This window comes from Ailuropoda melanoleuca, chromosome 11, assembly GCF_002007445.2.
Source record: "Ailuropoda melanoleuca isolate Jingjing chromosome 11, ASM200744v2, whole genome shotgun sequence".
In the NCBI taxonomy this organism is placed as follows: Eukaryota; Metazoa; Chordata; class Mammalia; order Carnivora; family Ursidae; genus Ailuropoda; species Ailuropoda melanoleuca.
Window position 1 is genome coordinate 99,226,001 of NC_048228.1, and position 19,298 is coordinate 99,245,298.

General features: G+C 46.6%; 1 protein-coding gene across 1 annotated transcript in view; it reads right to left on the bottom strand.

Moving 5' to 3' along the window:
• CD38 (CD38 molecule) overlaps positions 1 to 19,298 on the bottom strand; it is a 39,924-nt gene that overhangs the window by 14,692 nt on the left and 5,934 nt on the right. The window contains exons 2-3 of the mRNA XM_002916247.4: positions 4,732 to 4,861; positions 2,789 to 2,924 (exon numbers count right to left, since the gene is read on the bottom strand). Of these exons, the coding sequence (XP_002916293.1) occupies positions 2,789 to 2,924; positions 4,732 to 4,861 (266 nt within the window). The remainder of the gene's footprint in view (positions 1 to 2,788; positions 2,925 to 4,731; positions 4,862 to 19,298) is intronic.

Genomic DNA, 19,298 nt, shown 5'->3' on the forward strand with positions numbered 1-19,298 from the left:
TTAAAATTAATAAAAATTGAGGCCAAAAAAGAATGAAGTTTACAACATAAAAACCTATACAGGATTCAACTAAAAAGCAGGCAAAATTAAAGAACTCTAAAATATAAGTAGATAATAACTTGGCTTTTTTATTTTATATATCTCCATTTTATTCAAGGAAAGAATTAAGGTGTGAATTAAAAAATAAAGCCAAAAGAGAGAAAGTTTTATGGTAAACAAATTTAAAACCTGAAAGAATTAAAGGGATGACTAAGAAAAGCTGACTTGCAAAATGGGAAATTCAAAAAGGAAAGCAGGAAACATGGCAAAAACTATAAAATTTAAGGGCTCCTGGCTGGTTCAGTTGACAGAGCATGTGACTCTTTTTTAAGATTTTATTTATTTACTTGAGAGAGCGAGCGTGAACGGGGAAAGGAGCAGAGGGAGAGGGACAGGCCGACTCCGCACTAAGCATGGAGCCCAGTACAAGGCTGGATCGCAGGGCTCGATCACAGGGCGCTGAGATTATGACCTGAGCCCAAATCAAGAGCTAGTCGCTTAACAGACTGAGCCACCCAGGAGCCCCTAATGGCTGGGATTTTGTAAGTGAGCAGTAAGTACTACCTACTAATATGAATTTATACAGAACTTCTGTAAATAAGAAAATAACAGGCGTCCCCCAAAAATAGCTGAGATATACAAACGGATAGTTCCTAAAAGAAATAGAAATATCTACCATTAAATATATAAATATGATCAGTCTCACAATCAGAGCAAAGCAAAACAAGTCAAGGTATTATTTCTTTATCAAATTGGCAAAGCCATTTTTGGGTATGAACCAGTGCTGGTGAGAGTCTGGGCAAGTAAGTAACTCATATATTCTGATGATAGTATAAATGGTTACCACCTAATTTTGAATGACAGTGTATCAGTTTCTACTGTAATTTGTTTTGCACTGAATTTCATTTGTAGAAATTTATCTTTTCAAAGTACTTCCCCAAGCAGGCAGATGTACGTGTGCCCATGGTGTGTGTGGGGGGGGGAAGGGTGTGTTGTGTATACAAGTGCTCCTTGCAACAGTTGCAACAACAACATCTCAAACCACCTAGATGTCCATCAATAGGGTATTGGTTAAATAAATTATCATAACGTCCTTAGAGGAGATAAATGAGGGCTTTAAAATATATATGGCTGTATTTCTTTTTTTTTTTTTTGAAAGGTTTTGTTTATTTTAGAGAGAGGGAGAGAGAGAGAACACAGAGGGGAGGGGCAGGGGAGAGGCAGAGAGAAACCCAAGCAGACTCCACACTGAGCGTGGAGCCTGACCCGGGGCTCGATCTCACAAATCTCAGATCATGACCTGAGCCAAAACCAAGAGTCTGGCACTCAACCGACTGGGCCACCCAGGCGCCCCAATATGGTTGTATTTCTATCTAACAATTCTAAATGAATAAAGCAAAGTTCAGAATAGTATACGTACATTTTAATATATGTGTTTATGTGATCGTGGGTCTATGTGTGGAAGGATTCGTGCCTAATTGTTGACGACAGTCCCCTTTTGAGAAATGATATGGAAACTGAGGAGTGGGGAAGGTGCAGGGTGACCTTCATCATTTACTTTTATACATTTGCATAACATGCAAGTACTTTGCAAATATGCATGCATCATTTTTGTAATTGGAAATAATGTAAGCCTGTGATGAAGAAGTTTTATAATAAGTTTTTTAAGTGCTCCCTTTGGCAGCACATATAAGAAATTTTTTAAAACAGTCAAAAGTGGGGCTCCAGGGTGCCTCAGTCAGTTAAGTGTCTGACTCTTGATTTCAATGCAGGTCATGATCTTGGGGTCCTGGGATCAAGCCCTGCCCTGGGCTCCACTCTTAGTAGGGAGTCTGCCTGAGGGTTCTATCTCCCTCTCTGCTCCTCCCCCTCCTGCTCGCTCTCTGATAAATAAATAAATTTTTAAAAAAAAATAGCGGGGCGCCTGGGTGGCTCAGTGGTTAAGCGTCTGCCTTCAGGTCAGGTCATGATCCCGGGGTTCTGGGATAGAGCCCCGCATCGGGCTCCCTGCTCAGAGGGAAGCCTGCTTCTCCCTCTCCCACTCCCCCTGCTGGTGTTCTCTCTCTCGCTGTGTCTCTCTCTGTCCGATAAATAAATAAAATCTTTAAAAAAATGAAAATAAATAAAAATTTAAAAGTAGCCAAAAGCAATGAAAGTAAGAATAAAACAATATAAAGTACAAGTGTGCACAGTATAAATAACAGCAGTGAAAACAGGCTCAACAGAGTAGAAAGCATCTTCCCACAGTGCAGTGTTTGGGGTCTTTCTGGACAAGATATGGTGGCCTCTGAAAAATGACAGCAAAGCCCCACGCTGGCCTGAGACACAGAGGAGCCCAGCCCTCTGCTGCTGTGGCCGTGGCCGTGGCCGTGACCGTGACAGCGCTGCGAAGCAAGGGCTTTGGCCTAGCTCCCTCTGAGGCCGCATCTGGCTGTAGCATTTAGTCCCGAACAACGGCCTCATAGAGAGCAAAACCCCTCCAATCCGGAAGCAGCTACACTGGTTCTCGGGAAGGAGGGAATCAGGGGACACGGACAACCCCAAACTCTGAAGTCGGTTTTTCTAGAAAACTGAGTTGATCTGAAGAACGCTATTTTACAGGAGCCTGGATTGTCATTAGGGGCAGAGATGGCATCAGGGCAGGACCGGTGGCTCCTTCTTCCACACTGATATGCCAAGGCCCCTCGCAGGGCCCGGGGCTCCTCTGCCAGACGCGTCCCTGGGCAACCCCAAAAGGCGGGGTCCTCACCGGAAGAGCCTGAGTCTCCACACCACCTGAGGCCGTCGGCCATGTAACCCAGCAGCGTGTCCTCCAGCGTGAACATATTCTGCCGGACCCGCGTGTAGTCATGCGCCAGCTGGCTGGATTTGCTCCAAAAGAGGGTCTAGGAAAGAAAAACACTACCTGTCATCGAGATCAATTCAGTAAGTCACAAAACAAAACAAAACACAGGGGCGCCTGGGTGGCACAGCGGTTAAGCGTCTGCCTTCGGCTCAGGGCGTGATCCCAGCGTTATGGGATCGAGCCCCACATCAGGCTCCTCTGCTATGAGCCTGCTTCTTCCTCTCCCACTCCCCCTGCTTGTGTTCCCTCTCTCGCTGGCTGTCTCTATCTCTGTCGAATAAATAAATAAAATCTTTAAAAAAAAACAAAACAAAACAAAACACAAATCCACATCTTTTTTAAATGAAAGAAAAACAAAATATCAGAGTAAATCATCCGGCGTAATGGTGAGTATTATGAGTGCATCACTGTTTTCTGCGTGTGCGCCTGGCGGCACGGGTCGAGGATGTATGCGCGAGTGTGTGTGTGTGTGTGTGTGTGTGTGTGTGTGTGTGTCTTCTAGGTCATAATATAAAATGCTTTATTATTTTTGGTGGCAGTAAAAAAAAGTCTGAAGGCCACTGATCGAAATCTCACAACACACACAGAACCAGAACACATCTGGAGGAGACATTAGGAAATTCCTAACGTCGTCTGCAAAACCATTCTGTCTACGTGCTATGTTCTGGGAAAAGTGCTCTTTGATTCTTCACAGGCTCCATAACCTCTGTTTCTTTCCTCAACTCTCTCCTATCCCCACAAAGAGAAAAGAAAGAAAGAAAAAAAAATGCAGTGAATTTTTTCAGGGTCCCTTGTAAAGAAAGGTACAGAAGGTTAAATTTCAGAAGGATCTCGAGCCCATGGGTCTATTCCTTCTTGCAAGAGGCAGAGGAAGGTGTGGCTAGAAGCGTGGGCCCCAGAGGCCCAGGGTCCTGCGGGCCTGTGAAGCCCGTGTCAGTCCTTGCAGCTGTCTGACCCTGGGCAGCCAAAGCCTCACTCCCCCATCCATAAAATGATACAGGTAATAACTGTAAGGAGCTCAGGGACGTGAGGAGATGCAGTGAGACAACTGCAAATAGAGTGCTTAGTCCAGTGTCTGTGGCCTCAACATTTGTCACTGAGGGTCATTTACCAAGCAGCCCCTCTGTGCTCCAGAAAGGAGCTGTCGTACCTCCAGGTCTCCACCGCTGGGATGAGCGGCTGTAATATGCGGCTGACTTGGGGGGCGTCACAGAGATGACCGGGGATACACTGCACTTTCACCTTAAATGCAGACTTTAGGAAAGATGTACCCATTACACACCTTTTCCGGGACAATCAGTGTGTAAAACCCAGGTCTCTTTGGCTCCTAATCTTGTCCTGTGAACATTTCAGCTGGTCACTTTCAAGGCCATCAGACTTGAGCCGTCACTGGCCCCTCACCTCACCAAGCCTAGGTTTTCTCACTGGTAAAATGGGGGTGCTGATTCTTGACCTGTTTATTTTGCAGGGTGACTGAGTTATGATTAACATCGTCACCAGCGGAGGTCCGGGGACAGTTTGGCAATGATGGAAGTCTGGGTCATTTCTGTTTGGGTGTGGTTGGGTTGAGTCTCGGGTAGGCTCAATTCCCCTGATTTTTGGCCACATCTCCTTCCTCTTTTCCTGTTGCCACATCTCTCTCTTAACATCCCTCCCCCAACGTCCTAAATCCTGATGAGATCCTGGTCCCCCCAAAAGCCGCACAAACTCCATCTCAGCCAACCACATATACATTCAAACATCCAGATTTTCCTCTTCCCTCATTCTGGACAAAACGTGGTCCCGTGACCTCTTCCTTTGGCTTTGATGCTCCGTTTTATCAAATCAATCGTCTGTGCCCCTGTTACCTTGTTGCAAGGGACAGCTTGATTTGTTAGCTCCATCAGCGGCTCGTAGTCCTGCTCCGTGCTGCTGCAAGGGTCCTTCGAAAGAAACGCACTTGTGAATGCCTTCCCTATCTTTTGGCAGTCTTTATGTCTGCGAGATAAAACATGGAAAATAAAATAAAGCAGGAAAGGTTAGATTTCGAACATATTTTTGGAGCATAATTACCCAGAAAAATGTCACTTGGGAAGCACTGACTGTGCGCCAAGCAGTTTCAGGCACACCGTCCCCCAACCAGGGATGTGTGATGAGCAATGCCCTCCCTACCCTGCAAGTCCCCTTCCCCTCCTGGAGCTCACTCTGGTTAGACAGACAGTACGCAAACAAGCAAATCAGTTAACGAAATAAGTACGAATTATTCTAAGTATTCAGAAAATCAATGGGGAGGGGCGGCATTGCTTACTGAAGCAATGACCAGCAGGGGAGGCTGGTCAGGAGAGGTGTCTCTGAGAGGTCATTTAAACTGAGACTGAATGATGAGAAGGAGAGCATTCCAGACAGAGAGTACTGCAGGTGCAAAGGCCCTGAGGCACACAGCGTAGATGAAGCAGAGGGAAAAGAAGCGGGAGACAGGTTAAGAAATCAGGTCAGAAAAAATAGTCAGGTGGTAGATCACTTAGGCCCTTTGAACCAAAGAATGACTTCAAATTTTACTCTAATTATAGTGGGAAGCCATTGGATGGTTTTAAGCGTAAGTTGTCTCATCCAGGAGTGCCTGGGTGGCTTAGTAGGTTAAGAGTCTGCCTTCAACTCAGGTCATGATCCCAGGGGTCCTGGGATTGAGCCCTGCATCAGGTTCCCTGCTCAGTGGGGAGTCTGCTTCTCCCTCTCCCTCTGCCCCTCCTCCCCACTCGCGCTCCCTCACTCTCAAATTAAAAAAAAAATCTTTAAAAAAAAAAGTGTTCTCATCTGATTTTGTTGTTTGTTTGTTTTTTGGGGTTATTTTTTTTTTTTTGAGCCATCACTGAAAAATTCTAAGCTGGCCCGAAGGAGAAAGTCTCTGAAACCGAATTCCAAGTCCATGTCCCCTTCTAGACCACCCATGGCAGAGAGAAGGCTGGCAGGGAAGTAGGGATGGAGGGACGAGGGGACCGAGGGGTGCTGGAGAAGACAGCAATTGGAATTCTCCTTGTGTTTCTGGTAACAGGTGCACAGAAACCCGTCATTTCCTTGGGTCAAAGAAGTGGGAGCGCTCCCCTGGGAGCACTCAGTTATCATCACTGGCATAAACTCCAGCCTTTGCAATGGGGATGCTAGGTATGCTACCAAGTCAGGCAACTTGAGCCAGGGGAAAAAAGACCCCTAGTTTTCCCTTCCCTTCGGAGCTTCTTTCCCATGCCCTCCAGAAGGTCTTCTGCCTTCCCAGCTCAGACTGGCTTCCCCCTGATAAGCCAAGGAATCAGAGAATATGAGTGTGGCACTGGCCTTTTGACATAGAAGTCACCCTCACCACCTTTCTTTTGGGAACAGGAAAAGTCGGAAAGTCCCTTTGTTTAGGGTAAGGAGGAAAGCCCTTGTGTTAGGCTGCCTGCCTGAACTCTCTGGTTCTGCCAGTTATCTTGTGTGTCCTTGGGAAAGTCACTCGGCCTCTCTCTGCCTGTTTCCTCCTCTGTAAAGTATCTACCTAACACAGATGTTCTGGGCTTAAATAAAGCACATGGTAAATCCTTCCAGAACAGTGCTCAGCACAGAATAAGAGCTCACTCCACATCAACAATGTATTTCCTATCTTTCTTATCCTGCCCCTTGCTCAGACCTTCCTGGCTGCAGCCAACAGAAGCAGGTGTGGCGGTAACTCCCGGGCTAACTTAGGAATGGGGCTCATCCTCCCAGGGCCTGGAAGGGCACACAGAGTCAGTATGTCCATGCCTGGGGTGGTGAGAACACCCTACTATGAGGAATCAGATCTAGGGTGCAAACACAAGCCAGAGGGTAAAACCACAGCCTATATCCCCTTGTCCACAGGCAATATGATTGTCTCCTTACTCTTAGCTTTGCATAGGCATCCACCCTCACCTTAGTAAGAATCAGCCTATAAAATTATACAATGGCTTTGATGTAAAACAACCACAGGACAGAATTCCACATCAGTCATCTAGTAGCCAGATGGGCTGAGGTAATAATAACAGTAATAATGATAATAAAGCAATAACAACAAAAGGTAGCACTTATTGGAGGCTTAATATATGTTTCACATACGTATCTCCTTTAACCTCATAACACTTCTATTAGCAAATGTATCAGGATTTGATTTAATAAGATCTAAAATTGCAGGCACTTAAGAGAAAACTATTTCTTGCCCAGATCTCAATCTGAAGGCCAGTATCTGGGATTTCTATAACACTCCACATGTCAGAGACCCATCTGCTCAGTCCAATATGGCTGCTTCAGTTCCAGCCCTCAAGACTACATTCCAGCCAGCACGAAAGACCAGGGAAACGAAAGAGGAAGAAAAAGGAGGAAGAGGACGGGAAAACGGCAAGCATCAATGGGCATGTGGGCTGCCTCCTAAGGACAGGTACTTAGAAGACATTCTATCGGCTCCCCTTTCATTTGCTAAAATGTTGTCACAGGCCACACCTAGCTGCAAGGGGAGGTGAGAAATGCAATCTTTAACCTTGATGGCCGCTGCATGTTTAGTATCACTGTTTCGATTCCAGAGAGGAAAGGGCCTCTGTCCCAGGGAAAAACCACCACTGTCCCATTTTATGGATGAGGACATTTGATGGCTGTGAACTTAAAGCCAAGCATCCGAGGTCAGAGGCAAGCAGGATGGGTCCCCAGTCTGCGTGAGCCTGAAGGTCAGACTCCCACCACACCACTACAGTGAAGTGCTCCAGCCTCACCTTCCCTCCAGCCTCACCTTCCCCTCACTTCACTCATGAAGGCTTGTGAAGATTCCATGAGCTAACACACGGGGACATGCGCCTGGCTTCTGGCAGGGGGCGTCGGTGGGGGGGGTCTCTAGTGCCGAGGTCCCTCGGTTCCCCTGCACAGGACATTTCACCCGCATCACAGCTTGCCTTCCAAAGCTGTGCCAGGACTCCATTTTCTACCTGGCTTTCTCCATACGTTATACGTTTAAAGGAAAAAAGGTTATTGCATTATGTACTCAAACGTCGATCAAAGTTTATGGGGCGCCTGATGGTGTTCATGGGGGTCGTGCTTTAATTCCATTAATTTAATGCCTCAAACGTGAGCTGTTCCAGATTCCAACTCCCTTGTAAAATTCTTTTTTTTTTCTTCAAGGATTTTATTTATTTATTTGACACAGAGAGACAGTGAGAGAGGGGACACAAGCGAGAGGAGTGTGAGAGGGAGAAGCAGGCTCCCCACCCAGCAGGGAGCCTGATGCGGGGCTCGATCCCAGGCCCCGGGATCATGACCCGAGTGGAAGGCAGACGCTTAAGGGCTGAGCCACCCAGGCGCCCCCCTCGTGAAATTCTTCCACCTCCGGCCCTAGCAGCATCTGCGGACTTGAGGCAGACAAAGGCTGAAGGAGGAGAGATGCGTCCCTGAGATGAAGAGCAAGGGAATTTCCACTACAAAAACTCCAGCAGGAAGAGAAAGGAACTCGTGCTGAGTCCCCACCATATACCAGATGTTTTCAGTATTCTCATGTAATCACCAAAGATGGGGTCTAATACAGAACTCACAAAACTCCACAATTATTTTTATATTTCTTAGGTATATAGATCCAGTTCAGGAAACGTTACGTGCTGGGCTCAAGAATCCCTGGGTTAAAAATTTCACAGAGCTCCTTGCTTAGAAGGGGCAGAGTGACAGAACATTAGAGTTGAAACAGACCTTGGGAGAGTTTAGGGCTCAGCTGCCTTCCCTTTCTCTAAGAGACCACAGCCTCCAAGTGCCTCCAAGTTAGAGAAAAACGGGGAGGGGCAGAGAGAAGTCTGGGGGGCAGGCTTTATGAAGCTACCTTTGACCCTTAAATTCAAAAGTACACATTTCACCCTGGATGTGAAAATCAGCATGTTTATTGGCATAAATATAGAGAAATAAAAAGGCATTAGGACGGCATCGTCCAGAGATGTCTGCAGAACTCATTTATACAGGTCATCGCAGAAAGGAGCCTCAAATTCACCAGTGTGGCTTCTTTGCAAAAGTCCCCAGTCTTCGCCTTTGTCCCCCAGAGTAGAGCATAGCTTCAGGAGATTAGAGGGCAGCCAAGGAAAGCTGTTTTGAATCCGTTGACTGGTGTAGAGAAACAGAAAGGCTCGGGAATTCCTGTGACCATCAGGGACAGATGTAGACCTCTGACTAAAGAAGCAACAGGAAGGAATACGAGCCATTTCTGGAAGTTCAAAAAATTTTTTTCATTAAAAATGGCTCCTCTGTCCCAAAATGGTGATCCTTCCAGGCAAACCTGCTGCTTGTGATAGAGACTGGGAGGTGGCGATTGTAAGCTCTGGGGCTGTTCCCGAGAGCTGTCTGCGCTCAAACCAGACGGGCTGTTGGAAGTCATCGGGTCCTGTGGCTCTCAGCTCTGGCCACTCTTGACCACTGTTCCAGTGACCAGAGCTTCCAGAGTTTTGGAAAAGATACAGTGCCTGACTCCAGGCCAACCAAGTCAGAATGGGAAAAGTGGAAAAAGCTGAACCAAGAATTTTTCAAAAGCTTCCTATTCCCCACTCCTCCCAGCCCCTGGAAACTGCCCTCCCACTTTCCATCCCAGTGAAGTGGAAACTGTGTAAGTCGAATCATAGGGTTTGTGTTTCCCTCGCTGGCTGATTTCTCTCAGCACACTTGTCCTCACAGCTCATCCATGTTGTAGCAGGCATCAGAATCCCTGCCCCTTTAAGCTGAATAACATTCCGTGGCAGGTTTACCCCTCATTCTGTTTATCCATTCATCCACGTGGACACGTGGACAGGTGGGCTGCTCTCCCACCTATTCTTTCCTTCCACAAATTCTCACCTAGGTGCTACTGAGAGCCTCCCTGCAGGCACGGAGCCATCCTCAAGGCACTCATATTATAGTTCAAGGCAGAGAAGGAACAGAACTAATTACAATCAGAGCGCTGGTGACTTGCCCAAGGCACTAAAACTTGAAAACACAATAAACAGCAGAACATTCCCTAACGTACTAATTTTTTAGTACAGAAGGTAGAACAGAATTAAAAAACAAAAACCAAGCATTCCTTGATTAAATATTAGTCAGTATCCTCATTTTGAAAATGATTTTTCTTTGTGTGCTCCCCCAGTGTTATGACACGAAAAATCCGTGTTTATAACCACTGCGGGTTTCCTCTTTGCCTGCATTCTGGCTTAGCTTCCTTTGATGGGTTCCAGAGAGATTAGAGATGTGCAGGTCACAGGAGTGGACGGTTTCAAAAGGTGTCTGCTCAGTGGAATTTAAAGTAGCCTTTGAACAATGTATTTATACAGAGATGCAATCACTTGGGGGGCATTTATTTTACATTAAGTGATGAAAGCAGACCTCACCAGGCAGAAAACAGAAAAAAGATGTACATCAAACTAGTAACTAGGTTTGTCTCTCGGAAGAAAAATAAAGGCGACTTTCCACTTTCACCCCATATTTTTCTGTATTGTTGGCTTACAGTAAAAAGGGATTCATGTATTATCCAAGCCATCTAAAAAGGGGAAGGGGGTTAGAACCCTCTTACACTGTTGGTGGAAATGCAAACGGGTGCAGCCACTCTGGAAAACAGTATGGAGATTCCTCAAAAAGTTAAAAATAGAGCTGCCCTATGACCCAGCAATTGCACTACTAGGTGTTTATCCAAAGGATACAAACATAGTGACTCGAAGCGGCACATGCACCCCAATGTTTAGAGCAGCGATGTCCACAATAGCCAAAATATGGCAAGAGCCCGGATGTCCATCGACGGATGAATGTCTAAAGAAGATGTGGTATATATACACATACACAATGGAATATTACTCAGCCATCAGAAAGGATGAAATCTTGCCATTTGCAACGGTGTGGATGGAACTAGAGGGTATTATGCTAAGCGAAATAAGTCAGTCGGAGAAAGACAATTACCATATGATTTCACTCGTGTTGAATTTAAGAAACAAAACAGATGAACACGGGAAGGGAAGGAAAAACAAAATAAGATAAAAACAGAAAAAAAGGCAAACCATAAGAGATCTTAACTTTAGGGAACAGACTGAGGGTTGGTGGAGGGGAGGTGCATGGGGGTTAAGGGTAACTGGGTGGTGGGCAGTGAGGACGGCACATGATGTAATGGGCACTGGGTGTTACATGCACTGATCACTCACTGAACTGTACCCTGAACCTAATAATACACTATATGTTAACTGACTTGAATTTAAATAAATAAAAAACAATAAATAAATAAAATAAAAAGGAGGGAGGGGGAGTCAATTTTTTTTTATTCAGAGCTATAGTACAATCACAACTAATTTTTAGAATCTGAGGGGGAAAAAAACCTCACAATAATCAAACCATGTTTTAAAAATAGTTCTTTCGGGTTGCAAGGAGTATAAGGGTTGTTTTGCCATCTTCACTTCCTTACACTTCGAATTTTCCTATAATAAACATATATTACAATGGAGGTCATAATAAAACTTTCGTTTTCTTTTCAGAGTCACTTGAGCAATTAGACCAAACATTTGAGAATCTCGGGAAGTCTTAGGACCTGGGTTGAAAGAAAACATAGGGCTTTAGGAATTCCCACAGAGATGGACATGGACCACCACTCGGTCACCACCCGTCATTTTTGTACCCTCCTTCTTTTCTCCCCGCTACACTGTTTTTTCTCATCTCTCCTCCAGTTAAAGACTGAGGGGCACCTGGATGGCTCAGTCAGTTAAGTGTCCGGCTCTTGGTTTTGACTCAGGTCATGATTTCAGGTTCATGAGATCGAGCCCTGAGTTGGGCTCCCTGCTCAGCAGGGAGTCTGCTGGCGATGCTCTCTCCCTTTGCCCCTCCCCCCCAAATCTTTAGCTCTCTCTCTCTTTCGAATATATCAATCCTCTAAAAAATAATAAGAAAGACAAAAGCACATAACCAGGCAAGACCCAGTGCCCCAGCCCCACTTCTCGAGGCCCAGTGAGGTGATACATGAGGAGGGGTAGGGATTAGGGCCACAGACTTTTTCCAATGGAGGTTTCTCTCCACTTTTAAGAATTCCCTGCATCCTTAACCAAGACTGGGTTGTCAAACCACTCTTAATCATAGTTCATACCAAGAGTCAATGTTTACGAATAATATCAAGGAGGCAAGGAACTGGGAGGCTCAAACAGAGCAAGGGGAGGAGGGCACTTCCCGCCTCGCCCCCCAGGCCCTGCCTGCCTTCCTGCATGGGACACATGCTTTCTCACCCCAAATCATGGGTCGTGCCACTGAGTGACATTTTGGGCTCTGCAGGGTCCGTCACCCAACTGGAAGGACTGAAGTGATGAAACACCTCCGTCTTACTCCCCAGAGAGCTCCACAGTTTACAGGATTTTCCAGGGACTCGTGCCTCACAGATTAGGAACTTACTTTCTCTAAGTAATCCTTTAACCAAGGACATCTTGTTAAGGGCATTCGGGAGATAGTTCTCTCCATTCTAGCAAGAATGTTTAGTCTAGCTACCTGGAGTTCCAGTCGACACACACACACAAAGACCAAACGTCCTTGTATCGTCTGAGACATCAGCGACTGCTCCTTCTTTACCAGTGACAACTCCAGCTTTGCTTCATCCTTCCAGCTGACAGGTAAGATGAACATAGCCTCTCGAAGAATGACCCCCCACTCCCTGCGCTTCCGGGCAGCATTCAGGCAAAGCCAGCCTCCTTGATGCTTGCCGCAAAACTCATAAAACAAGCTCCAGTCCTATAAATCCTACCTAACATCCTGGCACTGAATGCTCCCCTGCCCCCGTGGGTCCCGTAGGGGGCGCTCACTCTTGCAAAGAGCCATGAAACCCATCTCGTTCAACTGCTGCGTGTTCCTGGTGGTCTTGGGCTGAGGGACATTGGCAGTAACCTGCAGTCTTGAGGGGGATATTAAAGAATCAAAAGCCCTGGGAAAACCAGCATGCCTTAAACAGTGTTTATGCTTTCAGCAGCTCCAGAAGCAGCTTCTGGAAGACTCGAGTTGCTAGTAAGAAAGTCTGCACGTTGAGCTGGCGTCTTTGCCATGACAGTATTTCTCTGCTTGCCTCCTTAATTGGTGACCTGGAGGCTCAGTGCAGTCCAGGCTGGGCACAAACGTCAGGATTCCAGGTCAACGGCACATCCTCCCCCATCCTACCATTCTGTTCCTTCCAGTAGACCAGATGGTTCCTCAGTTGCCCTATCCCCCATGAGTCAATCCCACTTACTCACGTCTCATCCTTTCTCCTTACCTCTCACCTACCCAGGCAGTGGTCTCCAGGAGCCCAGAGGCAGGAGGGAGCACTAGAAGGAGGAAGGGAAAGGGCATGAACACCACAGGGGGCTCCCCATGTGCTGGACACCGTGTCTGGTCCTTATCTCATACTTACCCTATTTACATCTCCCACCAGTCCCAGGAGGAGTGTCCTATCATTATCTCTGCCTTAGAGCTACTGAAACTGTCATTATATCTGTTTAAAAGCTACTTAAATTCTGTCATTATCCCTCTTTTAGAACTACTGAAGCTCAGAGTTTAGTAAGGACTAAAACCAAACGATTAGGGAGGGGCAGAGCCCCTGACATTCCAAACGAGGCTCTGCCTCCCACAGGAAATGAAGTTGTTTCTAACAGAAGTGAGGACCTGAGACCCCAGAGGGGTTGTCCTTTCCCTAGATCCCATGAGAAGCTGAAGACCAGAACAGGGCATGTGTTTCCCAGGTGATGGGACACAACCAGTGGGGTCCAGGGGATGGGCATAGAGTTAAAGTCCTATGCCAAGGTGAAAACCAGGTAGATTTGGTGGTTATATCCATATGTTCTCAGCCTACTTCACGCTACGTAATTCTGTGCTGCCACCTCTCAGGATGTGTTGTCACCCTTCCCATGAATAAGTTTCATTTCCAAGCGTCCCCCCCCCGCCACCTCCGTAAAGCAACATCACCTTCCTGATGCATTGATCCCCCAGGGAAAGCTCTCTCACCCTAAATTCTCATCCCTAAAAGCACTTAGACCCTGAGCGGTAATTACACTCATTCTATGACTTTTCCTGCTGTCAGGTCCTGCAGGGCATTGTGTCTGGGCCCAAGAAAAACAGTGGGTTAAGTCAGGGGTTCCTTCTCAAATTTAAGGCTGGGGGAACCCGTATTGAAGGTGAAGACTGCCACCTTGTGGGCAAAGAGTGCAACTGGCAAGATTCATTAAGGAAGTCAGGATTTTCCAAGTAGGGTCTTAAAGGCTTAAGACTCTTGGGGCGCCTGGCTAGCTAGATGGGTAGAGCTCAGGTCTCATGATCTCAGAGTCGGGATCAAGAATATTAAAAAGTCATTAACCCCATTAATTTGGACCTAATGCCTGACGGGTTCAAGAAACGTCAAAGAAGCCAGTGCAGCTGGTTGCTGGAGCAGAGAAAGCCAGGGGGATAGCAGATGGGGGTGAAAGCAGACTGGGGGAGCTTCCCAAGCCATTGTTGGGAATTTAGCTTCTACACATGGAGAACTGAGGAGCCGTAGAGGATCCGGAGCTCAAGAAGCACCTGATATTACTTAGGTTTCAAAGGATTTCTCTGACCGCCTCACTGAGTTTAGTCTGAAGGAAGGAAAGAGCAGAAGCAGGTAGACCAGTAATCTGGGCAAGTGCCGTGGCGATCTGCCCTGGGCTGGTAGCAATGAAGATGGTGAGAAGTGATAGGTTCTGATTTGCCTTACATATCCTAATGGATTAGATGTGTGGTGTTAAGAGAAATAAGGAGCTGATCGTAATTCCAAGGTTTATAGCCTGAGCCCCTGGAAGGATGGAGTTGCCCAGGCCTGGGAGCGGTATGAGTCTGAAGTTCAGGAGAAATAAAGCCAAGAACCAATCTGAGATCAGCATGCAAAAGACAAAGAACAGAAGATAACCAAGGATTTGAGGAAAAGACCAACAAAGACTAGAATGTGGGACAAAAAAGCAGGAGGATGGGCTATTCTGGAAGCTGGGGGGGGGGGCTGGGCTCAGTTTCCATGCTTGGAGTTTAATGCTCTGCAGCTGCTGTCTGGAAATTCTTCATAATTTTGTCCTTGCTTTGTGTCCTGTGAGAGCCCAATGGGACACTGGAGCCTGCACTGGGGGCTTGAAGCCTTGGCTCATACCTCCCTGGGACGGGTTCTCAGGCTGCCACACCACACTGCACCCCTAGCAGGCACATGAGTGCAGGTGGATGAGATCGGGGACACCTGTCCACGTGCTAAGTCGTGGAGGTGGCCCCAGGCACTTGTGAGGGTCAGCTTTGTCCCTGCAAGAATCTTGGTGCCCAGAGGGACTCAACAGTAAATACAAGTAAAAACCAGCCAGCTGGTGACAAGACCTCAGAGGAAAGTAAATGTTTTCTCCTGCTTTTTGAACAAAGAGTCCCACGTTTTCACCTTGCACTGGGCCCCGCAGATTACCCAGCCTGCTCTGACCCACTGTAGGATAAGCCAAATTATTTAACCTCTCTCGGGCTTCATTTCCTCCACCACAGGATATGTCCAGAGACTTTTCTGACAGGATTCTGATGAAAGAACCAACTATATGAAGTTCTGAGTTCATTGCAGACAACCCATAAGCACTGATTTCCAACCTGTCTCTCTTCAGTATTTCTAAATGGACTTTTGGCAACCGTTTTCCAAGGGCTTTCTCTCCAAAGAGGAAAGGGGGAAGCAGGAAAATCATGAGTGCTCATTGTGCAAGAGAACAAAGGTTTTTTCCGGGCGGAACACCACCACTTCCCTCAGCTGTTAATGATACCAGAACAAGAAGCATTGGCAGGACATCAGCACTGAGCACTCAACCTTTCTAGGAACTTCTGAAGTGAATCTCAGAAGTAGCATCTCTCCTTTTCCCTCTCCTCTTATCTCTGCCTTCACCCACTCAGCCATCTGAGGTGCTCCCAGGGCTCTCAAGTAGCCTCTCCTTCTAGAAGAGTCTACCTCAGAGCTACATTCTCTCAGGCGTCCTGGTAGCACCTCAAGCTTAGCAGTTCCCAAACACCATTGACTTACATGTGTGCTCCACCCTTCCTTCCAAAGATAACTCGGCTCCGTGGCCCAACTTCCCCATTTGTAACCACAGCTGCACCCAGGTTCCACGCTTGGGAAACCAGTTTCACTTTCCCTATTTCATCCTCCATATTCAGTCAGTTGCATCGAAGACGCTGGTCACTGGTCTACCTTGGAGCCCAGCATGAAAGATGGGGTTAAAGCCTGATAATCATAGTACTAAGCATTGAGGACACACAGGTGAATGTGAGGCCATCAGTCTGACTGCTCTAATGAGGTTCAGGGTCTCATTGGGAATACAGATGTTGAGTAAAATGGTCATTCCACCACCCACAGGGAAAACATAGCTAGAATTCTGTCCTGTGCAAATACGGTCACGCTCACACTCTCTCGCACACTGAGAAGGTTCAGGTTGTGGGTGGGCCAAAGTGAAGTCCACACCCTCTCACCAGCGGGGTCCTGCCAAGGTCCCACACCCTTTAAAGATTTTTGATCTTGAAGATCAAAACTGGCCAGTCTTCCCCTAGGAGTAGCATCTTACCTGTCTCCCAGATTCATTCAACAGGCTAACTCACACTGCTCATAACACCCTTTGCTGAAATTCTGTGGTCAAAGGGAAGGCCTCACATGCTGCTTCTCTCATGCAGTCCTTCCTGACTCTGCTCCATCAGGCGGCTAGTGCTCGTTTCTGAATCTGTGGCATGGTGCAGGAACTTTGCTCACAGCGATTCCCATCTTTTCTTGTTTGTTGGATACCTGAGTACATCTTACACCTCCCTACAGAATTTGGCAAAGGGCTTAGAGAACGGAAACCACGCCGCCTTCAGTGGGGGCCCCTCTTGCCCATGAACTCAGCCATGTGCTGTTACAGATGACACTGCCCTGCCCCACTGTCTCCAGGCCAGTTCTCCCAGATCTCCCCGCAGGACCCTGGACAGCAGGACTGGCGTTTTCTTCCTCTCTGAAGCGCCCCGCCCCCGCCCCCCAGCAGCCAGACCAGCGGGCGCACGAAGTCTCTTCACTATGTGTTTGTAGGAATTTGCTGTTGTACATTTTGAACTCATGACTTTTACTGAGTAGAAGTGACTGAAATGCTGAAGTCATTGGCCTGAGGAAGTAAAAATGAAGAACTGGCCCCTAGGAATCTTGCTAGAAATTTTGAAGAGGAAGGAGAAGGAAAATGAGAAATGAAGAAAAAGGAATCAGAAACAGCCATCAGTCGTGCCCCAGGGCAGATGACCCAGCTGCCTGTGGTCAGCAGCACAAGGGGAACGACAGATGAGGAATGATTAAGTCTCTCACTGTGGATGTTTATGTTTCCACCAGCATGATGCGGACATGTGGACTTCACTGAGTTCAACTCAGCAAGCATCTGCTAGGGGACTACCATGTGCTGGATGATAGAGGGTGCAGGGGTGAATAAAACAGTCTCTCTCTTTGGGAAAACCAGCTTGTATAGGGCAGGGATGAAGAGACTGGTCAGAGGAGTGCCCACTCCTGTCCCTGAACAGCCAGCAGCTATCATGCATGGCCAAAATTTATGGGAAGGGCTGGTTTTCCCCAAGGCTAGAAGCTTCCTGGAACTGTTTAACATACTTCCGGTGAATCTCTGGAGCCCCATCTTACCCTGGATGCGGTGACTCTCCATTTCCTCCTGCAGCTCTGCTCTGCCTTCCCTTGCTCCCAAATATTGCCCGGACAGGTGACCCTCTCCCACAGTATCAACAGCACTAACCATCTGCTGACACTCTGGTGAGTCTTGGCCACATGTCCCTCAGGTCTCCCAAGCCCAGGGCCATCTTAGGACACAATGCGGCTCCTGGATGTGATCTCGACCCAGCAGACAGCAGAACCAGGTGTCATCTGTTTGGGAGAGCTCCTGGCTGAACTTCAGAATGTCCCAGCTTGATACGCAGGGACAAGTTTCAGTGCTCGCCTACCTACACTCAAAGACTGGCAAAAGTAACTTCTATGGGGTAAGAGATTTTGGAAAAGGAAAACAAAGGAAAAGGAATACATGAAGAACATAAAGTCCTAAGATCTACAAAGAAATACTGAGAAGCTATTTACATAAAAGAAAAATCAGCACCCTATAAGCCCAAAATAGTGATTGATGGATTTGGGAGTAATGGTATGGAAAAGATTGTTGGAGAGGTACATGTATTAAAGCTTTGTTTCTTTTTATTGTTTGTAACTTACTGGCTTCTATACCATTCATTTAATTCAACTATCTATTTTTGTTTATTATATTTGCAGGCACTATTTTAGGTCCTCGATATATATATATGTATCAGTCCACAAAAAGTCCCTAGACTCAATGAGCTTATATTCCAGGAGGCATGTATCAGATTTTTATCATTATTAAATCTAGTTAATAAGGTAATAATGTATAAAGATCAATCGATGTAACAGAAGAACAAAACAGACAAGAAGAAAATAAACATTTATAAGCTAAGGTAAAGATACACGAAGGGGTAAGACTGTCCATAAAATTTGTGTTACTCTTCTCATCACAGGGTAGAGCTTGCTTTCTCTCTCGAAGCTGGACAGGCCTGTTGACTGTTTTAACCCGTAGAATGTGGGTGAAGGGACACTGTGCTAGTTACAGGTCTAAAACCTTAAGAAAGCCCTCCAGCATCAGAGAAATNAAGGGGTAAGACTGTCCATAAAATTTGTGTTACTCTTCTCATCACAGGGTAGAGCTTGCTTTCTCTCTCGAAGCTGGACAGGCCTGTTGACTGTTTTAACCCGTAGAATGTGGGTGAAGGGACACTGTGCTAGTTACGGGTCTAAAACCTTAAGAAAGCCCTCCAGCATCAGAGAAATACAATTATCATATGATCTCACTCATGTGGAATTTAAGAAACAAAACAGAGGATCATAGGGGAAGAGAGGGAAAAATAAAACAAAACAAAATCAGAGAGGGAGACAAACCATGAGACTCTTAATCACAGGAAACAAACTGAGGGTTGCTAGAGGGGAAGGAGGTGGGGGGATGGGATCACTGGATGCTGGACATTAAGGAGGGCATGGAATGTAATGAGCACTGGGTGTGATATAGGACTGAAGAATTATTGGGGCGCCTGGGTAGCGCAGTTGTTAAGTGTCTGCCTTCGGCTCAGGGCGTGATCCTGGCATTTGGGGATCGAGTCCCACATCAGGATCCTCCACTATGAGCCTGCTTCTTCCTCTCCCACTTCCCCTCCTGTGTTCCCTCTCTCGCTGGCTGTCTCTCTGTCACACAAATAAATAAGAAAATCTTTAAAAAAAAAAAAAAGACTGAAGAATCACTGACCTCTACCTTTGATACCAATAATACATTATATGTTAATTAATTGACTTTTTTTTAAGATTTTATTTATTTATTTGACAGAGAGAGACAGCCAGCGAGAGAGGGAACACAAGCAGGGGGAGTGGGAGAAGAAGAAGCAG